Genomic DNA, 24,820 nt, shown 5'->3' with positions numbered 1-24,820 from the left:
TATTTTTTTTTACATGTTTTTTTTTTACTTTAATTAACCCCTTAATGCTCAGTCCTAACAAACACACAATGTTACAGGGAGTTAAATAGAAAATATAAAATGTTCCTGTACTCAAGATAGCATTAGAACTGAAAGAACAATTAAGGCAGAGTTTCAGATGAGTTCAATGAAAGGGTCAGTGATTAATTCTTGTAGATTGCGCTCTGCCTCAGATAGCAAGGTTTCCAAGTCTGTAAGCAGCTTTACTGTTTTTACTGCCATGTTTGTCTCTTTACTCAACTTTTACACTGTAGGCAAACAGCCTTTGCAAGATTATATAAAAGATAAAAACATTTACACATAGTTTTGGTGATATATATGTTCATGGTTGTTAAAGTTACAGTGTCAAAATACATTAGAAACAGAAAAAGCAGAATTCATAATTCAGTCACAGCAACATCTCCCATGTTCTCCTAGACAGCCACTCACATATGGCCTGGATTAATAATTTTATGTATTTTGATAGTTGTGATATCTTCATATATTTCGCTTTCAAATACTGCTGAAGTTATCATTTTCATGTTTTTATTTTTTCCACAAGGATGTTGAAAGCAGTAAAACTCAACTCAAATCAGTTGGCCATTAAAAAAGTCCTGTCCTACACCCTGTCCTATCAGGGGAGTAAACACACAAAATTACCTTAAATTTACTTAAATACTTGATTATTAATCACAAGATAATATTTGAAACTGAAAAACATTTATGAAATTATTTATTTATCTTGCCCAAACTGAACACTGTGCAAAACAATAGAAAAAAGCACTGTAATAATGAGAGTTCTAGTCAACCTCGAATGAGGAACCTGTCATAAGCACATAGTAAACAAATACTGACAGCATATCATTTTTGTTAATGATAATCATCTATTAATGACAATCAATCTATTCTATAAACATTAAATAATAATTAAATGTTATGTTGTTCTAAATTTAATATATATACATTGGGGCATTGTTTGTGAGTTCACAGTGAGTTCACAGTGCACAGTATTGGTTCACCCCTAATTATTATCAGTAGTACAGATTTATTATCAAATATAATTAGGCTCATTTGTGTCTTGGGGCATGAAACAAAAAATCTCACTTAGAAGTTTCCTAAACAGACTTGAATTATTTTACAGGTTCTGCAGATGTAGGGCCTCAAAGGGTAACAGACATATTCCCAAAACCCACAGCAATTAAGTGCTGAAGTACTGGAAGATTTCAATCAATGTCAAAAGCACACTGGGAAATCAAACTAGTGGACATTCTTATTATTCAAGACACAAGACCAAAGAAAACCTGCACAGAAACATACACTATACTGCCAAAAGTATTCGCTCACCTGCCTTGACTCGCATATGAACTTAAGTGACATCCCATTCCTAATCCATAGGGTTCAATATGACATCGGTCCACCCTTTGCAGCTATAACAGCTTCAACTCTTCTGGGAAGGCTGTCCACAAGGTTTAGGAGTGTGTTTATGGGAATTTTTGACCATTCTTCCAGAAGCGCATTTGTGAGGTCACACACTGATGTTGGACGAGAAGGCCTGGCTCTCAGTCTCCGCTCTAATTCATCCCAAAGGTGTTCTATCGGGTTGAGGTCAGGACTCTGTGCAGGCCAGTCAAGTTCATCCACACCAGACTCTGTCATCCATGTCTTTATGGACCTTGCTTTGTGCACTGGTGCACAGTCATGTTGGAAGAGGAAGGGGCCAGCTCCAAACTGTTCCCACAAAGTTGGGAGCATGGAATTGTCTTGGTATGCTGAAGCATTCAGAGTTCCTTTCACTGGAACTAAGGGGCCAAGCCCAGCTCCTGAAAAACAACCCCACACCATAATCCCTCCTCCACCAAACTTTACACTTGGCACAATACAGTCAGACAAGTACCGTTCTCCTGGCAACTGCCAAACCCAGACTCGTCCATCAGATTGCCAGATGGAGAAGCGCGATTCGTCACTCCAGAGAACGCGTCTCCACTGCTCTAGAGTCCAGTGGCGGCGTGCTTTACACCACTGCATCCGACGCTTTGCATTGCACTTGGTGAGGTATGGCTTGGATGCAGCTGCTCGGCCATGGAAACCCATTCCATGAAGCTCTCTGCGCACTGTTCTTGAGCTAATCTGAAGGCCACATGAAGTTTGGAGTTTTGTAGCGATTGACTCTGCAGAAAGTTGGCGACCTCTTCGCACTATGCGCCTCAGCATCCGCTGACCCCGCTCCGTCAGTTTATGTGGCCTACCACTTCGTGGCTGAGTTGCTGTCGTTCCCAAACACTTCCACGTTCTTATAATACAGCTGACAGTTGACTGTGGAATATTTAGGAGCGAGGAAATTTCACGACTGGATTTGTTGCACAGGTGGCATCCTATCACAGTTCCACGCTGGAATTCACTGAGCTCCTGAGAGCGACCCATTCTTTCACAAATGTTTGTAAAAGCAGTCTGCATGCCTAGGTGCTTGATTTTATACACCTGTGGCCATGGAAGTGATTGGAACACCTGATTCTGATTATTTGGATGGGTGAGCGAATACTTTTGGAAATATAGTGTATGTTAAACACATCAGATCTCAAGTGCAATAAACAAAGAAATAACCGCTCATCATATGGAATGGTACAACATTTTTGGGTATTTCTGTCATGTGAACTTTACACTGTCATTTACTAAGCTAGCTAAAGTTATTATTACATCAGGAGAATAACAACTTGAACCTTAGCAAAAATAATTCTTTTATAATATATAGAAAGAATTGTAATCTTTTATAATTCTTTAAAGATTAACATTTATTATTAAAGGATTTCTTTTTCAAGAATTATTCAACCAATAAGCATTACCAACATATGTAAGAGGGTCATTGTTGATATTCAAAGCAAATATACATCAACTTCTGAGAATTAAGAACAATAACTGTACTTGAATGAAACAGGTAAACATCTCCCCCTGCTGAGGAAAAAATGCAGCTTGACTTTTTGTACAGTCTGTATGAGTTTTGTGTCACTGTGGGCTCCATAGCGCAGTAGTACAGTGCAGAGTCTGATACTGCAGCAGGAAAGATCTCCAGATCTACTTTCTTGTACTTTTTTCGAAGTTTGGTGGATAATCGTGTGTCATGTTGTTCAGCTTTAGTGACATGATCTGAAGATTTCTGAATCAGCAGCAGAAACTCTGGTTCTGATTGAGGTTTTTGTCGATACCAGTAGAGATAGAAAGCTGAGTCATCATATGTGCAGGTCAGTGTGATGTTGCTGCCTTCACTTGAAGATATGATGGTTTGGTCTGGTGTAATGCTGCTGTCAACAGCACCTGCTGTAAAACATTACAACAACATAAACATTTCTACTTTCATTGCTTAAGGGTGTTTTTTTTTTTACCTGAATAATGTTTAGGTATCAGTTTAATTGTCTATTATTTACTTAAAGTTTGTGTATAATATAAATGACTTACCAATGTTTTTAACAACTATGAAAATAAAGAAGAGTAACATGACTGTTGTGTCTCTCTTGCAGTAGGTATAAATGGAAGGATCTCTGTGAAACTTTCTAAACTGTATCTTACCACATCTAGCTCCACCCACTTTTACTTATTCATAATCATATGTCCTGAATCCATTGTTTAAATTAATTGACTGAAACAAGCAGTTTTCCTATTTGATTCATTTGTTAATTACATTACTCATTTTTCTACACAGAGCACATCAATACAAATGAATAGGTCTGAAATGCACGGCCCGCCACTGGTATATTGTATATTGTAAAATTCTGCTGTGATGATTGAACCAAGCTTTTACTTTTTATTTCCAGGTTATCAAGGAATATGGAATAGTATCATCAGTGTATAAAGATGTATACCTGACTATCTGAGTAAAGTGTCTGGAAGAGGCTCGGAGGCAACATCCACAAAGTTGTATATATTTTCTGGTAAGGATCCTCAATGGTGGATAGATAGACCCTAATCATCTTTCTAGTGGTTTTCATTATCTTCCATAGAGTCTTCTGCTCTGACACTGAGTGCAGTTGAATAGTTTCACATGATGCTATCAATATTTCCCTGAATGTAATGATGAGGATGGGATAGGAGAGGGGTCTGCTCTCCTATCTCTACATGAAATTGAGACACTTCTGGGATTTTCTGGTTCAGATAAGATCCTATGCGATGCACCATAAAAACTGTCATCACTGTGATGCCAACAGTCATGTATTTTTTAACCTGTGGATTGTTGCTTTTACATGGCTTTAAGCCTCTTCTTCTTCTTTCTGCATGTAGACTCAATAATACCAAAGTAAGGAAAAGCTACTTTTAAAAGTTAAATTAATAATCCCTCTCTAAACCAAATATTATACCATTAATGAATGCAAAATATTTAACTACTTTTTTACTTTTCAGGCACTCTTGAACTGTCAGACAAAGACATCAGATAGTATTGCTGCTTCACAGTTCCATGGTCCCCAGTTCGAGATTGAGCTCAGGTTACTGTCTGTGTAATGGCTCACTGTATCCCAGTGGGCTTCCTCTGGCTTTTCTGGTTTTCTCACATACCTCCCTCATTTCCAGTGTTCCCAAGAAAAGGTATAGATCACTGAACAGGTTAAATTGGTTAAAGCTAAAAAAAAACACAAAAAAAAAACAATTAGCTATCTCCTAATAAGCCAACATTTGTCAAACTATACTATATTTATGAACCCTTTATAAATTGCAAGAGAGACAAAATTAGCCAAAAATAGCATGTAAATAGCAGCTCAAAATTATCAGTAGAACTGCTTTCAATATAACAAAACTGTGTGAAAGTTTTTGTACAGTGCAGCTGGATTTCCTGTCACTGTGGGTCTCAGAGCACAGTAGTATAGAGCAGAGTCTGATACAGCAGCAGAGGAGATGTTCAGATACACTTGTTTATCTCCAGCAATGTTAACAGACATTCTAGGGGGAATGTTTGGACTTCGATCTCCATCTTGGTGAATATAAAGCAGGAACTCAGGTTTAGATTTTGGATATTGTCTGTACCACTGCAGATAGTTGTTTCCTGAAACACTGAATTTGTATTTGCAGGACAGAGTAACATCATCACCTTCATCTACAGGTTTATAATTGAAAAGTGGCTCTGCTGAATCTGCCATGGAGTCACCTGTCATAGAGAAGAGAACATAATGTATTTAGACTTTACACAATCAAGCCAGAATTACTAAAGTCAGGATTTCTAATGCCACACAATTAACTAATAAGACTAAGTAATCTAATTAAACACAATTTCTGAATATACATATCAATGTTAACTCACCTAGTGAAAGCCACAGATACATGAATATAACAGTGAACATGATGACTGGCCTTAGCTGAATGAAAATATTCTTTCTTTACTCTGATATGTTAACATCATAAAGGTTCATGAAGCTCCACCCCACAGCATCACATGACAGTGTCAATGATGTTGGTGTTGATTCTTATTGAAACATCCTGGCTTTACATTCATTTGGAACCTGTCCTGAACATGCAGTAAACAAACAATAACAGAATGAAAGATTTTTAATAAGGAGAAATAATTATTCCATTTCGTAAAATTAATCAGTAATTGAATTAGAAAATACTTTGTTGTGTGTATTATAAATTGTGTGTCTACTTTGGGACATTTAGGGTTATTTGTTTATTTTGAATCCTGTTTGTTAAATAGGATTACAAACATTTTGGGGAGTATTTCACTGAGGTGAGGAGCCTCTTTTCTTTCTTGTGTCTATTATTTTTTTTAATCAATTTCATTTGACTGATTTCTTTTTAATATCATTATTCTGTTTAATAAAATGACTGTAAAACTAGTTTACCTGAACCCATAACTGCTGGTTGTGCAGAAGTGTGGAATATTTACATTATGCAATTCACTGCAGCTGTAATGTGCTTGTTCCTGCTGGAGTAAAAATAAAATAGATTATTGGTCACACATTTTTAAAGAAATTGTGTGTATAGGTGTTCTGCAATTTCAGTTTTCTTTCTTAATTAAGGCAAACCAATGACAAGGGATTCTTTTAATGGTTTTTACTGATTCTCCAAAGATTGTTTCTAGACTGCAGTAAGATCACAAATCATGCAATGCTTGTATATAAAAGAACGGAAGATTACGTATAGCATATATTATTATGTAAAGCGGTATTTATAATCCAAGAAGTCAGCTCTGAAGGATGCGACAAGAGGCTTAACACATGGCCAACAATAAGATTACGCCATCTTGTGGAGGAAGGAGAATAATAAGAATTTGCAGAAATTTATTCAACTTCTGAACTTTTACAGAGCCTCAGCTGCTTTATTATATAAGTTTTGATTGTGTGAATAACATTGTAGAAAATAATAATAATAATAATAATAATAATAATAATTTAAAAATGAATTAACTTACTATTGTTTTATGATCCAGCAAAGTGATGCTGTGTGAGCTATAGCATGATGGCTCTATAAATAAAAGTGTATTTTATTTTAAAAGCATTGTAAATTCTTATTGATTTTAAACTCAGGTTGCTGTGTAGAGTTTTGAATGCTTTGCCAATATCCACTTTCCTCCTAGATAAGATTAAATAAAATAGTTACAGATGAATGAATGAATGAATAAATAAATGAATAAATGAATGAATGAAATGTGTCAATAATATAAACTTGTTATATATAATGAGAATGAAAGGGAAAGTCTTCCCCAAAAAGGCATATAAATTTTCCCCACGTAAATTTCTTATTGGCATAACTGCTTTCAACATAACAAAAAAGTTTTTGTACAGTGCAGTTGGATTTCCTGTCACTGGGGGGCCAGAGCACAGTAGTATAGAGCAGAGTCTGATACAGCAGCAGAGGAGATGATCAGATACACTTGTTTATCTTCATGAACTTTAGCAGACATTCCATGGGGATGGGGGAACTTAGATCTCCACTTGGAGTAACATAAAGAAGGAACTCAGGTTTAGAGTTCATATATTGCCTGTACCACTGCACATTATATATGTTACCACTGAAGCCTTTGTAGCTGCAGGACAGAGTAACATCATCACCTTCATCTACAACTTTGTGAGTGAAAAGTGGCTCTATTGAATCTGCCACGGAGTCACCTGTCATAGAGAAGAGAACATAATGTTTTTAATCTTTAAATAATCACCAGGAAATACTTAAATAAGACCCACACTCTGCATTTGCTGTCTGGATGTTCCAGTAGGAGCATACACAAGCTCCAGTTAGTCCAGAATGCAGCAGCTAGAGTCCTAACCAGAACCAGAAGATATGAACACATCACTCCTATTTTAGCCACACTACATTGGCTCCCAGTCAAATTTCGCATTGATTATAAAATACTGTTACTAACCTATAAAGCACTAAATGGTCTCGCGCCGCAGTACCTGAGCGATCTTTTAGTCTTTTATGATCCGCCATGCCTACTCCGATCAAAGGGTGCTGGTTACTCGGTAGTACCTCAAGTAGCAAAGGCTACAGCAGGGGGCAGAGCTTTCTCTTTCAAAGCCCCAAAGTTATGGAACAGCCTTCCAATTAGTGTTCGGAATTCAGACACAGTCTCAATGTTTAAGTCTAGGCTGAAGACACATTTGTTTAGTCAAGCTTTTAATGTATAGTTTACTTAGGTAAAGGTGCAGATCTGGAAGGTTCATGGGCATAGAGTGTTCGGTGTACTGGGATGTGTTGGATGCTGTCATCTTACCACCCTCGCAAGTCGCTCAGGTTTGCTGACTGTGAAGTGGTTGGATGCTTTATGTCCCGGGAAGCCTTCATGTCTGTGACCTTCTGGCTCTCCCTTTTAGTTATGCTGTCATAGCTAGTCTTGCCGGAGTCCCTGCCTGCACTTTACACATAATTCTACATTGTCTTTAAGCATCACATGATCAGAAATTTCATATCTTTCTCTTTCTCTCTCTGCCTTCTCTGCCGAGCTATACACCCCACTCCTGAGCTCCCAGTGTTTGCCAGTTTCCAGTGAGACCGCTGCCCTACCCCTGGTTGGAGTCTTGCCACTTGATGGTGCCCACTGATGCTGTGGATGGATCTGTGTGGACCAGGAGACAGCCATGGACAGAGCCACTTGGGGACTTTCACACCATCACAGATCTGCCATTTCATCTGTCAGCCCGTGACAGCAAAGAACTAGTGTTTATAATGACCTTAGAAACTACAATGACCTAATAGTTCTGAGCCTGGTTCCTCTCAAGGTTTCTTCCTTTCCATCCCAGGGAGTTTTTCCTTGCCACCGTTGCCACAGGCTTGCTCATGAGGGATAAAATAAAATAAAATAGTCTAATTATAGAATTTAATAATTTATTGTTATTTCTAGTTAATTATTTTTTTATTTTTTTATTTTTTATTATTATTTTTCATTTTCCCCTCATTTCATTTTCCCAGACTGCATCACCACACAGACTAATATTTAATATAATATAGTTAATATTTCCACAATAACAAAAAGTCAATGTTAACTCACCTAGAGAAAGCCACAGATACATGAATATAACAGTGAACATGATGACTGGTCTTAGCTCAGTGAAAATAGTGGAGATCTTTCTGTAATCTAATATGTTAACACCATAAAGCTTCAAAATTGCTCCACCCCACAGCATCACATGACAGTGTCACCAATGTTGTTGTCAGATTGTTGATTCTTACTGAAACATGCTGGCTTTACATTCAGCCTCATATGGGAAACCTGTCCAGAGCACATTTAAGTAAACACATACTGAAAGTAGGAGTTCTGGTTACTGTCAGTTTATGTGCAGTTTTACATCACCTTCAAAAAACATGACAGTAGGACATTTTCTAGGAGAAATAATGCTTTTGTGTGAATGAGTGTGTGAAAGGGTAAGTATATGGTTTGTATATGGAGCTCGGCAAAGGGTGTTTTCCTACCTCATGTGAACAAAGTTCATACCATATCAGCCATGACCCTGACAGAATCCCCCAAAAGGGCATGTAACTTTCTCTAAAGCATTGGAAGAGCTGCTTTCAATATAACAAATCTGGGTGAATGTTTTTGTACAGTGTACTGTGGGCTGCAGAGCACAGTAGTATAGAGCAGAGACTGATACAGCAGCAGAGGAGATGATCAGATCCACTTTCTTATTCATTTTATCTTGCTCTTTTTTAAGTTTTATGGACAATCGTGGATGAGGTGGTTGAGCCTTTGTGACATATTTACTGCTTTCATCAATCAGCAGCAGAAACTCAGGTCTTGATCCAGGTTTTTGTCGATACCAGTGGAGACTGTAAACTGATCCAGTATATGTGCAGGACAGTGAGATGTTGCTGCCTTCCATTGAAAATACATTGGTTTGATCTGGTTTAATGTTATTGTCAGCAGCCTCTGCTATAAAAACATTACAACAATATTGTGATATTTTAATCATAAATGACACATTTCACATGGAAAATTGTGTCTTCTTATTTAGAAAAAATAATATTTTGTGTGCAGTGTATATGACTTACCAACATCAGCAAGAGTGAAAAACACCACGAAGAGGAACAACATTGTTTTCCTGAGTGTTTAGTTCAAACCTCTAGCTTTAGAAATGAATGTCAGTGTTACTATTTGATGTACATCTCCACCTCTAGCTCCACCTACTTGTATTTATGCATATTCATGACTACTGTTATTGTAAAACAATGTTCTCCTAAGAAGCCACGGATTCACTCATACCATTTATTAAATTTTCCTGTGATATTTTGACATTGTTAGTTACATCACTTGTTCTCTCTCTCTCTCTCTCTCTCTCTCTCTATATATATATATATATATATATATATATATATATATATATATATAATTAATAAAATAAGAATCTTTTAATGGATGGACATTCAGGAATTGTTATAATATGCAATAAAGTCCTTTCTTTAGTAGTTGGTGTTTGTGACTGCACTGTGTGACACTGGTTTTGGTGGTGTGTAAACTAAACCCATCACTGGGTCACACGGTTATCACAGTGTCTTTTGCATAGTGCTACTTTCCATTTGTAATTTTACAGATTGTTCTATTGCCTCATTGTTCTGTGAAATTCTATCTAAGACAGTTTTAGTGGATTAAATGTACTTAGCAGTGGTATTTATTAGTTTTGTGTGTAGAAATTAGTTTTGTTTATTTACCTTCCTCTGTGTGTCATTTGTGCAGCAGAAGGTGGCTTATTGTTAGAACCATTAAAAGAATAAGGTTTATTTGAGAATACATATTATATTCACACAAATATTCACACAAAAGTATGTCTTCATTTTTTTATCTTTCCCACACTGAACACTGTGCAAAACAGTAGAAAAAAGCAGTGCACTAATGAATGAGTTCCATCAACCTTGAATGAGGAACCTGTCCTAAGCACATAGTAAACAAATACTGTTATTGTTAATATTTAAAACTGTTAATATTGTTATTTAATAATGAAAACAGTTAATCTATTCAATAAACATTAAATAATAATTACATTACTATATATTATGGTTAAAAATGTAATATGTATACTGTATATTGAGCTTATTTGTTTGTTTTGATAAACCTGTTATACTGTAAATAGAACAATTTGCAGAGTATTTCACTGAGGTAATGAACAAACCAGCCTCTTTTCTTTCTTTGTCTATTTTATGTTGTCATTTGACTCTGATCTGACTTTGATTTTTAATGTAATTGATATAGACATCTGCTTAATAAAGCCACTGTGAAAAAATTAGTTTAGCTGATGGATCCAGGCACAGCAGCTGCACTTTGCAGTTCACAGAAAAGTATTGATTCACCCCTAATTATTAACAGTAGTACAGATTTATTATCAAATATAATTAAGATCATCTGTGACTTGGGGCCTGAAACAAAAATCTGACTTAGAAGTTTCCTAAACAGACAGGTTTTTCTTTTACACGTTCTGCAGATGCAGGGTCTCAGAGGGTAACAGACATATTCCCAAAACCCACAGCAATTAAGTGCTGAAGTATTTCAATCAATGTCAAAAACACACTGGGAAATCACACTAGTGGACATTCTTATTATTCAAGACTCAAGACCAAAGTAAACCTGCACAGGAACATATGTTGAACACGTCAGATCTCAAGTGCAATAAACAGGAATAACTGTTCATCAAAGAATTCATATTTTAGAATTAATATTAATAAAGCTGCCACCACTGGCTATGAGAACTGCACTTAGTGCTGTGGAGACTGAGTGAACATGTGGCAGCACAGTGAGAGTCTGGAGTGGAGCAACCATTTCCATTTCAACCACAACTTGTGATTTCAAGTGCTATTTTATAATCTGCCAAATAATGAAGAGTGAAGTCTTCAGTTCACTAGTGTTACATTAAAAATCAGCACCTTAAAATACTTAAATACATATTGTTATTAAACCTTGTGTTATATTTTATAACATCAGGAGAATAACAAAATAACACCATGAGCATTAGCAAAAATATATTTTTATTTATTAAAGATTAACATTTATTTTTAACGGATTTAATCTTCTCTGGTTATTCAACCAATAAGCATTAGCAACATATCCAAGAGGATCATTCTTGAAATTCAAAGCAAATGAACGTCAAAGCCTGAGAATTAAGAAAGAAAAGTGTATTTGAATGAAACAGGTAAACATCTCCCCCTGCTGAGAAAAATATGCAGCTTGACTTTTTGTACAGTCTGTTTGAGTTTTGTGTCACTGTGGGCTCCATGGTGCAGTAGTACAGTGCAGAGTCTGATACTGCAGCAGGAAAGATCTCCAGATCTACTTTCTTGTCATTTTTATGAACCTTGGTGGATAGTCATAGGTCATGTTCAGCTTTTTTTGTTCAGGAGATATTCTGGTTCTGATTGAGATTTTTGTCGATACCAGTGGAGAGATAAAGCTGAGTCATCATATGTGCAGGTCAGTGTGATGTTGCTGCCTTCACTTGAAGATATCATGGTTTGTTCTGGTGTAATGCTGCTGTCAACAGCACCTGCTGTAAAACATTGCAACAACATAAACATTTCTACTTTCATTGTGTAAGTTAATTAATCATGTTTAGTTATCAGATTAAGTATCAGTTCATTTCCAGCATTCACCTAAAGTTTGTGTATAAAGTGTGTAATAAATGACTTACCAATGTTTTTAACAACTATGAAAATAAAGAAGAGTGACATGACTGTTGTGTCTCTCTTGCAGTAGGTATAAATGGCAGGATCTCTGTGAAACTTTCTAAACTGTATCTTACCACATCTAGCTCCACCCACTTTTACTTACTCATAGTCATGTCAGTTCTGGTATTATATGTGATAAATCCATTGTTTAAGTTAATTGACTGAAACAAGCAATGAATGTTCATAATATATTTTATGTCATGTTTAAATCTGTTAAGGCTGATTTTTGCTGAATTTAATGGTAATTTTAAGCAGTTCACTAGAATAAGACACCCTTTATTAATCTCATATTGTGTCTGTATTTAATAACTGCATTCAACCATATATTTAAATTAATTTAAGTTATTCTGTAGTGCTACATGCTACACAATGTAATTAATGCTATGAGCCTCCCCTTGATAAAGCACTCCCTAAATAAAATGTTTCACTATGCTGGAGTAAACAAATACTTGACAAAATGAGTCCCATTTGTCTCAGAAGGTTTGAACACCATCTAAATTTGAACAAGTCTTACAATATGTACAAATTCAGCTAACAAATAACTGATTACTGGTTTCTTTTTATCATTAATGCTATAGACTAGCACTGGTTCCAGTAGCCAGCATAAAAAATAGGCGTACACAAAGAGTAACAATGTACAAGGATTCATGATGTGTGTTAGTGTCCATGTGCTTGATTCTCAGTACTTTGTCCACTCCTGTGATATGGTGTGTTTCCTCCTTGTGCCTAGTGTGTCCATGATAGATTCTGGAGCCACCGTGACCCTGATTAGGAAGATCAGTGAATGAACCCATTGTGGAATTCAGTTATGTAATGATACACATGTAAATACATATTGTAATTAGTCATATTAACATGTTTGTGTTACAGCCTGGGAATTATGTTCTGTTGGCTAAATTTCCCATCTTCTGATTAGGTCAGTAAAACATTTTAAAACTTTATCTACTGCCATCTGTACAGAGTGTGTAAGCTCTTCTCTCTGGCAATACAGGTCCATCACAGACATAATTAAACTGATCAAAGTGTGACATTCATTGAATGAGAAATGCAGCATAACTAACCAGGTTTTAGACATCTTTAGGCAGACTGACTGCATTTACTGCTAGATTTGTTAATATGGGTCTTTATCAAGCACAATCTTTTTCATAATGTTTGAGTGTTTTCCAGAGTTTAGTCACAGTAATATCTGATGGATTTTCTCAGAAGCTACACATGTAGTACATATACTACACCATAACTCATGCATTGGTAAACTGCAGTTTTCTTTTATTCAACTTTCGTTTAATTTTATCCAAAGTAAGGTATTATTTACACAATTCCACAGCTGCCTGGCATACATCGGCATGAAAGTGAGTTTACATTCTTTACACTGAATAACAAAATTAAAATACAGAATATGTTTACAAGTACGTTATTTATTTGAAAAATAAGAAGAAAAAAAATGAATCAAACACATGGAGACACAAAACTCTGGTATATAATCACCTGCAGTAGCAGTGAAATTGCAGAACAGAATGACATAATTATCTTCCAACATGCTCTTCTGCTATAAGATTTATGTAATTCATTTACATTGATGTGTTCCCTGTGGAAAAAAGAGAAAAGAAAAATGTACAAACTGAATGAAATATTAAAAAATGTAATTATTCTATTAAAACGAACATACCTAGTAGAAGCAATAACAGAATAAGATTAAAGAGCATCATGATAGAGATGGTAAGTTGCTGAAAGATAAATCTGAAGGAGTGGAGTTTACTGTCATAGCCTGTGGAGCTCCACACTTCCTGCAGCTGACACTGTTGATCAGAATATGTGACACCAGGGTTTATTAACTGTAATTACTGCACCACACAACCAGTCTTAAGCATTTTCTAAACACAAAGAAAAATGGGGTGGGTATTATCATTTATAAATTTGACGGCGCCAAGTCCACTGAGTGTGACAAGGCAGTCACTGGTATTTTGTTCACTCAGGAGAAAAGAAGTATTGGAATTGATTATAGGTGTATGATATAAAATTATGGGAGTCCATATCATCATTTTCTATTCATTCTGTCGCACATAATGGAAAATAGTTTTTCTTGATGAATACAATTCAACATGTACTGAGCAATAACATAGTTTCACCTTTGAATGGATGCGTTTACCAGAGCAATACAGATATCCCACTACATCAGAGCCACATTGTATCAGTACAGAACATTGTCCTTTCAGCTGTTTCATAAAGTCACCCTTAACATCATACTATTGTCTGACTTCTGTCAAACCCTAAGACTTTATTCATTGCTGGCTATAAGAGTCAATTAGTGGTACTGTTTGTTGGAAATTGGCAAATGTATATAACTATGCCAAGTATTTCCTCAAAAGTAAGTTATTTTATCTTAAACATATTAGATGTGTAGCCTAATTTCTATCAGTGTGTCTCTGACATTAATAAAACTACATAAACATGTTATATAATCACATATAAACCCACTTTACCTTCTAAACATCATAAACAGGTGCTTAGTGAGCTGCAGCTGCAACATAACAAATACTGGCTGATAAGAATCTGTTCAGGAAATCCTGAATGTCACAGTTCTAGTGGGAACAGAATAGAGTTAACTCAAATGTCAGAGACATCCATAATCCCACAGTCATGTTTTAGTATTTATACAGTAAAAGACACATTAAGCTTTATTAATCAAATGTACATGCAGTTAATGTGACAATGAACTTTCTACTGAACTTTCTATTCTCTATAGGAGTTTCTTTATTTATCCATTTCATTTGTACAACTGTATCTGTACAATGAATCTCATTGTTCTACAATCAAACTCACATCTGTTCTGAGGGGTTTGTAAAAGGTCATTGCTCTAGCTCACATCCAACAAAGTAACAGTGATCTGTACAAACATAAAACACACAAGACTGAAGGAATAAATGAATCTACCATTTTATTTATTTATTTGTTTGTTTGTTTGTTTGTTTGTTTTAAATGACTATTAATTACAGTGAATCATGGACAAAACTGGCAAGAAAAGATCAATAAACTTAATTTCATGTCATATGCACCCAAACATCCAAAACAATGGATCTGTGTCTATAAAATACTGTTTGTTCATAACAATGTAGATTTGTGACTTTAATGTGATGAATGTGCGGCTTATGTGGTTTTTAAACACATTTTATTTTTATTTATTAGTTTGCTTGCTTGCTTACTTTTTTCTTTATTCGTTTATACCACAGAATTACCACAAACATTCTTTGTGTCTGTGGTTATCTGATAACAGGTTGGTAAAGGAAGGATCTTTGATGTGGTTTTAGAATCTTCATTCATACTGGTTTAGAAGTTTTTGTAAAGCCTTTCAGTGACTCTGTATCACTGTGTTCCAACTCTTAGAGCACAATGATAGAGTGCAGAGTCTGAGAGCTTTAATCCTCTGATAGTAAGTTCAGTAGAGTCTCTGCTTGTGTCTCTAACTGAGTGTCAGTAGGAGTGCTCCCAGAACTGTATGACCTTTCAACTTTATACAGTAAAAACTGTGATGCTCTGTTAGGATATTGTTTGTACCAGAAAAGCCGAATATATTCACTGCTTGACTCATATGAACATTTCAGAGTAACAGTCTCTGTTTCATTCCTAATGATGGTATCTTCATTTCTTCGCCAAATTTTATCTGCAAAACTAACTGTTGTAAAGAACATTAAGAAAAAAACTGTAAGGCATTTTAAAAACCAGATGTTGACCTGAAAATTAGAAAATTACTATATACTCTAAAAACATAAATATTACTTAATACAATTAAGTAAGTGATGTACAGTAAGTTGTATAGTTGATCCATTTCTGAACACAGCTCTGTGAGGATTCTGTATAATAGTGCTGTATGTGCTGAACTTTACACGTCTCTAGAAGGACACACCCAGGAAGTGATGCTGTAGTAGTGTAACTTTGTACAGATCATCACTTCACACAGTTTCAGTGACAGAAAACTCATTAAAGTCATTAATATGGCTGGTGCTGTATTTCAAGATTTATCATCTATATGATACTATTAGCCTTTACCTATTTGTTTGGTGTTTATATTATTTGTATATGTATAAATAATTATGATATTTTGCTGTGGAACACAATTTCTCATGAGTAAATTTCTGTCTATTCCCAAAAGGTAATTAAATTCACTTCAATTCATTTCAGTTCACTTCATTTTTATTCGTACATCACTTTTAACAATAGACATTGTCTCAAAGCAGCTTTACAGAAATACAGAAATTCAGAATAGAAATTACAATTACTCCCTAATGAGTATGTCTGAGGCAACAGTGGCAAGAAAAAAGTCCATTAGACGATATGAGGAAGACTCAAAAGGAAACCCATCCTTATCTGGGTGACACCAGAGAGTGTGATTAAAAAAAATGAAATTCTCCAAGTGTATATAGTCAAATATTAAAAATAAAAATCAAATCAATTGCATATATCAGTTAATTGATGTGGATATGTAAGATACACAGAGAGAGTCCAACATCTAGGATCTTGCATTCTCTCACTGTGGCCTTAGTACAGAACCAACCCAGCCACTGAGATCAGCTAAACCAACCCTAATGGGATCAGCTAAAAGAGGACAAACTGGTAGTATATTTGCCTTCAGTGTAGTTAAACAGTGTCAATGTTTTTGTGCAGCTGGATTTCCTGTCACTGTGGGCTGCAGAGCACAGTAGTATAGTGCAGAGTCTGATACAGCAGCAGAGGAGATGATCAGATCTACTAGTTTATCATCAGCTTTAGCAGACATTATTGGGTATGTGTTGGAAATCTCCACTTTGAAAAATATTATGAAGGAACTCATACCAGTGCAGGTAGTTTGAGGTACCAATTTTTTTGTATCTGCAGGACAGAGTAACATTGTCACCTTCATCTACAAACGTTTGGGTGAAAAGTGCCTCTATTGAATCTGCTATGGAGTCACCTGTCATAGAGAAAAGAACATTAATTCATAAAACTTTACTTGATAAAGTCAGAATTACATAAATCAGGCTTTAACTCTACACAAACGTAATCTCAAATGTCAGTGTTAACTCACCCAGTGAAAGACACAGACACATGATTATAACAGTGAACATGATGAATGCTTTCTTAGCTGAATGATTTTTTTTTTATTTTGTGTCAGCATCATGACAGTCTGTTCAACTCCACCCCACAGTATCACATGACATTGTCACTAATGTTACTAGACATTTCTGGCATTTGGCAGACTTTTAGAGCGACTTACATCATATCTCATTTTATACAACTGAGCAATTGAGGGTTAAGGGCCTTACTCAGGGGCCCAGCTGTGGCAGCTTGGTGGACCTGGGATCTGAACTCACAACTTTCCAATAAGTATTCCAGCATCTTAACCACTAAGGTACCACATCCCATCCCTTTACCCATTATTGATTTAGCCATTTTAAACAAATACTGACTGCATATCATTTTTAATTATGAAAAACAATCAATTTATTCTATAAACATAAAATAATTAGACTAGTACAAATTGTGGTTATAAATATAATATATATTACATTGAGGCATTGTCTGTGTGCATATTTGTTTGTTGTGATAAACCTGTTATAAATAGGACAGTTTGGGGCATATTTTACTGAGCTGATAAATAAACCAGCCTTCTTTCTTTCTTTTGTCTATTTTTATTTGTTATTTGACTCATTTGATTTGAACATAATCATTATAGCCATCTGCTTAATAAAGCGACTCTGTAAAAGGGCTTTTATCTGATCTTATAACTGCTGGTTGTCATGTAAAGTGTTGGGTATTTTCATTATCCCATGACAAACACCCCCATAACAAGAGAACATGTACAAAGTTGCTTTTATTTATTGTAGCTGTAATGTGCTTGTCCCTGCTGGAGTAAAAATATATTAGGTCACACTTATTTAAAGAAATACTGAAGACAAAACTGGAAGGAGTGGAGTTTACTGAAACTGAAGACAAAGCTTTCTTTAGTTGCTTAAGACAATAAAATTGTAAATCATATACAATCTATTTTTATGCAATGCATGATATCTGAAAGTACTATGTGTGTATGATTGAAGAAAGGGTATAGCCTATATCATTGTGTTATTCATAATCAAATAAATCTACATCTCTGGGGTATGTGAGTAGGAACTAGTACTAGTATTGTACTTAGCCCATGATAAACTAACTGACTTTGCCTTCTTGTGACGAAAGAACCCACTAGCACAAGTTAGTTTCTTGAGTCCTGTGTGTGTTTTCTCCAGGTTATCCAGTTTCCTATCCCCTTCTAAAAACACGACAGATTGGAGACACAAACAGAATATCATCTAGACAAAAAATATGTTAAGGAACAGAAACTTTCTCCTACAATTTTCTCAGTTAAAAGAACATTCTCACTATAACCACATTTCACTGACAACCAGAAACTCATATAAATTCATTTTGTATTTATCTAATAGTTATGTTTTGCTCCTTAAAGATGTCCTGTGTGACTTCATTAAACAGTTTATTCTGAGTGGCTAAATGAGCAGAATGTTCCACCAATCAGGCATAACATTATGACCACCTGCCTAATATCATGTTGGTCCCCCTTTTCCTGCTAAAACGGCCCTGACCCGTCATTCACTGTGTATTCTGACACCTTTCTATCAGAACTCACATTAACTTCTTCAGCAATTTGAGCAACTGTAGCTCGTCTATTAGATTGGACCACATGGGCCAGCCTTCGCTAAAACCACTATTCCTTCCCTGGACCACTTTTGATAGATACTGACCACTGCAGACCGGGAACACCCCACAAGAGCTGCAGTTTTGGAGATCCTCTGATCCAGTCATCTAGCCATCAAAATTTGGCCCTTCTCAAACTCACTCAAATCCTTACACATGTCCATTTTTCCTGCTTCTAACACATCAACTTTAAGGACACAATGTTCACTTGCTGCCTAATATATCCCACCCACTTACAGGTGCCATGAGGAGATCATCAGTGTTATGTCACTGGTCATAATGTTATGCCTGGTCGGTGTATACACTCAATAAATGTAGCGCTGTGAGGCTATTTTGTTAACATCAGTTTATTAGAAAAGTATGTAGTTTTTATTGGTCATGTACTATACAAAATGCACAGGACTAACACATTAATGAGTAAGAAAATGGAAAGGCTCTTTTCACCAAAAGAGCCTGAGCTGCATCTACCAACATAATATAAAGAAAGCATTTCCACAGAATGAATGAATCATGTGTAGTACATTGTCTACAGTCTAGTTGGGTTTCCTGTCACTGTGTGCACCAGAGTAGTACAGTTTAGAGTCTGTCACTGCTGCAGAGGAGATGAACAGATCCACTTTTGTCAAACTTAATGAACAATCATGGATGATGTTGTATGGCTGGTGTTACATGTTCACTAGCTTCATTAATTAGCATCAGAGGCTTTGGTCATAATGCAGGTTTTTGTTAATAGGTTTGCTAGGATTTACTAGGTTTTTGTTTGCTATGAGACACATTGCATGATCACACCAACTATACCTTATAAATAATATAAACAGCTGCTTACTGTCCTAATAAATGATCATTAACTCAGAAATTGGAACAGAAAAGCTATACTTGTATTCAGGCTGTATAGGTAACAAGTTTGATCATTTTAAATTATTGTATGAGTGCAGCATTTGATTCTGAAAGCTACTGTTATAAACAGACATAGCTAATGTTAGCTTGCATTCTATATTCTCACAGTTATATCAGAGAACAAACAAATCCTGAAATAAATGAATACATAACTTTTACCATTACAAATGAGATTAAATAACAGTTGCAATATATGCCTTGAGGAATACAAGCTAGCTAACAAAAATAACTGGAAAATGCTAACTGGAAGTCTTACATAGAAACTTTTTGGTTGCTTGTAAAAAGCACAATTTTTTTAATGGCTTTAAAGGCATCAAAGTTTTAAGAACATTTGAAAACAAGAATATAAGATAATGTTACATTTACGAAATTTCTAAGTTTTAACGTTTTTGTAGACCAACATTAACCTGCTCTGTCTAGTCAGCATTATCATCTCAGCTAGTATAATTGTCTCCTCATGGTAACTAGCTAACATTAGCTAAACAATGGTTTCAGTTATACTTAGCATGAAAAGCTAACAGAACATTATTCTTGAAAACTGCAATAGCATAAGAAAATATGATATGCTATTATTCATAATGTTAGCAGAAGCAACTGAATAAACATCATCTAATTAACATGGTGAGCTAACATTAGAGATAATCTTAAAGGTTAAGTTTAGCCTTCTTTCCATTTTAATTAACTTTAGAAGAGTCCCCCATTATAGACTGTAATAATGTCATAGATAATTACAGTGGAAATGTGTTCCTGTAGTCAAACTGGTAGATGAAGGTGCTAGCAATGCCAGTAGTCATGGGTTTGAAAGTTCAGATTGAGCCAGCCTCTGAACTTTCAAACCCATGACCACCTAATGAAAAGGACCTAATGAAAATTCACTTCTTTATTATTGATCACTTCATTTATTAAATATGTTCATGATTTCTTAACTATAAACAGCCTGACAGTAGTTACAGGGTCATTTACATGTTTCAGTGTCTGAAAATCCAGCCTTGTCCAGTCCAGGGAAATGTTCACATCCAGTGAGTATTCATCACATTAAACCAGCCACCTTTTCATTCATGAATCAAACATTAAATCTAAGTACATTCTTTGTGTGTTTTTGAGACTCTCTACATGCAAAACCTAAGAAAGCTATAGGTCTAAAATCCAGTGACAGATCCAGGCTCAGTGTCAGGTCAGGGTATAGTGATGGTTCCAGACACAGTGACATGGTCAGGGCACACAGTCAGGCACAGTGTTAGGTCATGATAATATGACACTTTATTAATCTCCTAAAGGGAACTTGTTACAGCAGCAGCATGTAAAATAGACAAAAGTAGACATGAGACATGATAGTGCCATAATAAAGATGAACAGAATACGACAATAAGACTAATAGTAGACATAATATAGTAGTAAACATGCAGCAAACAAACAAATATACACTTAACATGAGGTATTTAAGAGTATAGTTTGAAGCAAAGGAAAATGTACATTTATTAATTGCCCATACTATGCCCCAGTAACATCTGATAAAACGATTCTGTTATTGTCATTAAAATAGCATGATGTTTGTGAATATACTATGATTCTTGTGTAGGTGTTATTTTAATCTCTTTTAAGTTTTTTCCCCACCAGCTGCATGTGTTACCACAAATGTTGTTTGTCTGTGGTTAACTGATATGTTGGTAAAGGGGCTTCTGTGGCTTTAGAAATTTAGATTTTCCATTGTTATGTTTTTTGTAAAGCCTTTCAGTGACTCTGTATCACTGTGCTGTTAGTTGAAGAGCACAAAGATAGAGTGCAGAATCTGAGAGCTTTAGTTCTCTGATAGTAAGTTCAGTAGAGTCTCTGCTGGTTTCTGCCTCTAATCGACGATCATCAGCAGTTCTCCCAGCAGTATTTGACCTTCCGCCTTTATACAGTAAAAACTGTGGTGCACTGTTAGGATATTGTTTGTACCAGTAAAGCAAAATGTATTCACTGCTTGACTCATATGAACATTTCAGAATAACAGTCTCTGTTTCTTTCCTGACAATGTTGGCATCTTCATCCTTTGGCCAAATTTTATCTGCAAAACTGCCTGGTGTAAGAAGAACATAAAGGTATATATCAGTGAAGTATTTTTTGCAAATCATATAATAAAAAAAGACTAGATTAATACAAATATGGTAATTAATCAATATAATTTATTAACTGATTAAATATCATTGTAATAATTATTATAACTGATGAAAATAAATGACCTGTAGCTAGAGTGAGAATCAGTGGTATGTATCTCACTATGTACAGTAAGTTGTATAGTTGAGCCATTTCTGAACACAGCTCTGTGAGGATTCTGTATAATAGTGCTGTATGTGCTGAACTTTACATGTCTCTAGAAGGACACACCCAGGAAGTGATGCTGTTGGAGCATAATTTTACACAGATCATCACTTCACAGTATCAGTGACAGTGAACTGAGTCACTAATACAACACAGAACTATTCCATTGTTGCTGATCAACTTTCTGTGTGATTTGGTTTGGATATTTTTGGATGTTTTATTTACCTTTTGCTCTCTTTCTGATCTTTTGTCTATTTCTGCACCTTAGTTTATTAGTTATTCCTCTTTTTTTTATTTTTTACCATGAATGGTCTTAGCTGAATGGAAATATTCTTTCTGTACTCTAATATGTTAATTTCATAAAGATTCATGAAGCTCCACCCACAGCATCACATGACAGCGTCACCAATTTTGCTGACAGATTGTTGATTCTTACAGACAAATCCAGGATTTATTTACAATAAATAAAGTAATTAAAGTTATTTAATTACACATTAAATTAGTGGTGTCTGCATCTACATCTGGAACCAATATTCCATTTAACTCCAAACTAGTTTCTATAGTAAACAAACATAACATTTAAAACTAATCCATCTGACCTAGTCATGTTGTTTGCATGTATTTTTCAGATTCCATCTAGAATAAACCAAATAAATCAAATGTAGCATTAATATTCTAACTTTAATGGTACAAGAATGTCCAGAACAGAGCGTTTACTGGGTTTCTGATCCACAGTGTCCACTGGGTCCATGCAATAATAACCAGTTACACAACAAACTAGCTGTATGAGGAGTTGTTAGTGAAGTGCAATTTGGGCTTTATTCGACAAACAATACAACATTACTTAACCTCTAATATTGTGTCCATTAAAATATTACATTTGATGGTTAAATGATGGTTAATGTTACAGGTTGATGATGAAGTGAATGTAAAATTGTAAATATCTCCATCTTGTGAGAAAAGCATGGATCTTAAGTTGGTGAAAGGAAAAGAAGAGTAAAGCTCAGTGTAATCACTGCTTGACTCGTATGAACATTTTAGAATAACAGAGTCTGTTTCTTTTCTGACAATGTTGGCATCTTCATCGGTCAGCCCAATTTAATCTGCTAAACTGCCCATTATAAAGAAGAATATAAATAAACTATTTAGTAGAATAACAAGTAAACTCTGTCACAATTGTTTACTGTGAAAAGTAGCAACATCATCTCAGAGAATGTGAGCAGGTTGTGTGGTGCTCTAGTTCTAGACCCACAATAAGATAAGTGACTGCGCCATCTTGTGTTCACTGAAGAGAAAAACATAACACATTAATAAATAGTTTTTTAATTTAGCAATTTAAAATTTCTCTCTCTCTCTCTCTCTCTCTCTCTCTCTCTCTCTCTCTCACACACACACACACACACATTTCCATGAGAAAGTGGGATTTAAAGGTCAGACACACATCAGCAGGTAAAAGATAGTGTAGTGTGTGAACATTATCTGTGAGTGAGCATGTAATGAACACACCCCTATTACACCAATAAACTTATCACATGCAATTACAATTGTGTAGAATGAAAGGGTCAGTGACAACAGCCTAGGCATTATTATAAAGGAAATTAAAAGATTTAAACATTGTTTTGGTGAAATAAGTTTATGGCTTTTTAAAGTTGAGGCGTCAAAATACATAAAACTTAAAACAAACCCCAGAATTCAGAATTCAGCCACAGTGATATCTGACATGTTTTCCCAGACAGCCAAATGTATATACTTTTTATTATACATTTTACGTTCAACCTATATTCAGATTGTATTAACAAGACATCTACAGTGTAATTACTCCAGTCAGAACAGAGAGGATCATGGCATTGTGAAATTTTGCTATGAGGATTGAGCCGAGCCTTGTCTTTAGTGCACTTGTTATCAGTGAATATGGAATTGTACCATGAGGGTATTCTCTTCAACACCTTCATGACATGTGACATCAAAGCAACTGGTCTGTAGTCTCTGAGGCCAGATGGGGTGGCTTTCTTAGATATTGGTACTAGACAAGGTGTTTTCCATATATAGCAGCGGTACCCTTTCCTGCATCAGACTTAAAAAACAAATTCAGTTTGTTGGCTCTGTCCAATCTGCCCCCTGCTGATGGTCCTTCATACTGGAGCCTGTGATCTGCTTCATGCCCATCCACATGTACTTGATGTTGTTTTGCTGAAGTTTACTCTCCAGCTTCTGCTGTCCATCATTACTTTTTTGAAACTCAAACTACTTTCCAGGCAAATAAGAAATTACTGTATAGGCATAACATATAGCAAAGACTGTTTTATTCTATTTTAATTGAGTTTTTTAAACAGTTCATAGTAAAATGAGCAATGTAAAAAGCAATATAATTAATTAACCAATTAAATAACTAACTAACTAAGTTAATAAATAAATAAATAAATAAATAAATAAATAATGGGAGGAAGATATTACATAACATTTGTCATCAGGGCACAATGAGTTTACGATTACGTTTTATCAATTTTTGTGCTAATAGAATGATAAATGCAATGATATTAGATTTTTTGTTTGACAACTCTAGGTTATGATTTTTGACGCCAAACATACTGTATTGCCTGGATTGGCTCTGGATTGAGTGATCTTCCTATGATGTGTGACAGTGATTTAAAGATTAAATTCCAGTTGTTATAAATGACAGGGTATTTCCAAAACGTGTGTGCTAGTGTAACAGGTCCCAGGTGTGAGGTCTGTCATCAGACGTAAAAAAAAATAAATTAGACAA

The 24,820-nt window shown here is 35.3% G+C and overlaps 1 gene segment (V, D, J or C); it reads right to left on the bottom strand.

Moving 5' to 3' along the window:
• Positions 1-4,784: 4,784 nt before the first annotated feature.
• LOC131355902 (T cell receptor alpha variable 20-like) lies at positions 4,785-8,519 on the bottom strand. The segment is given in 3 exon segments: positions 4,785-5,019; positions 6,977-7,103; positions 8,480-8,519. Coding segments are annotated over 3 exon segments (402 nt in total).
• Positions 8,520-24,820: the final 16,301 nt, after the last annotated feature.

The sequence above is a fragment of the Hemibagrus wyckioides genome, linkage group LG07 (assembly GCF_019097595.1).
Source record: "Hemibagrus wyckioides isolate EC202008001 linkage group LG07, SWU_Hwy_1.0, whole genome shotgun sequence".
Taxonomy (NCBI): Eukaryota; Metazoa; Chordata; class Actinopteri; order Siluriformes; family Bagridae; genus Hemibagrus; species Hemibagrus wyckioides.
The sequence above is the reverse complement of the archived record's forward strand: the minus strand, read 5'-3'. Positions and strand labels throughout refer to the sequence as shown.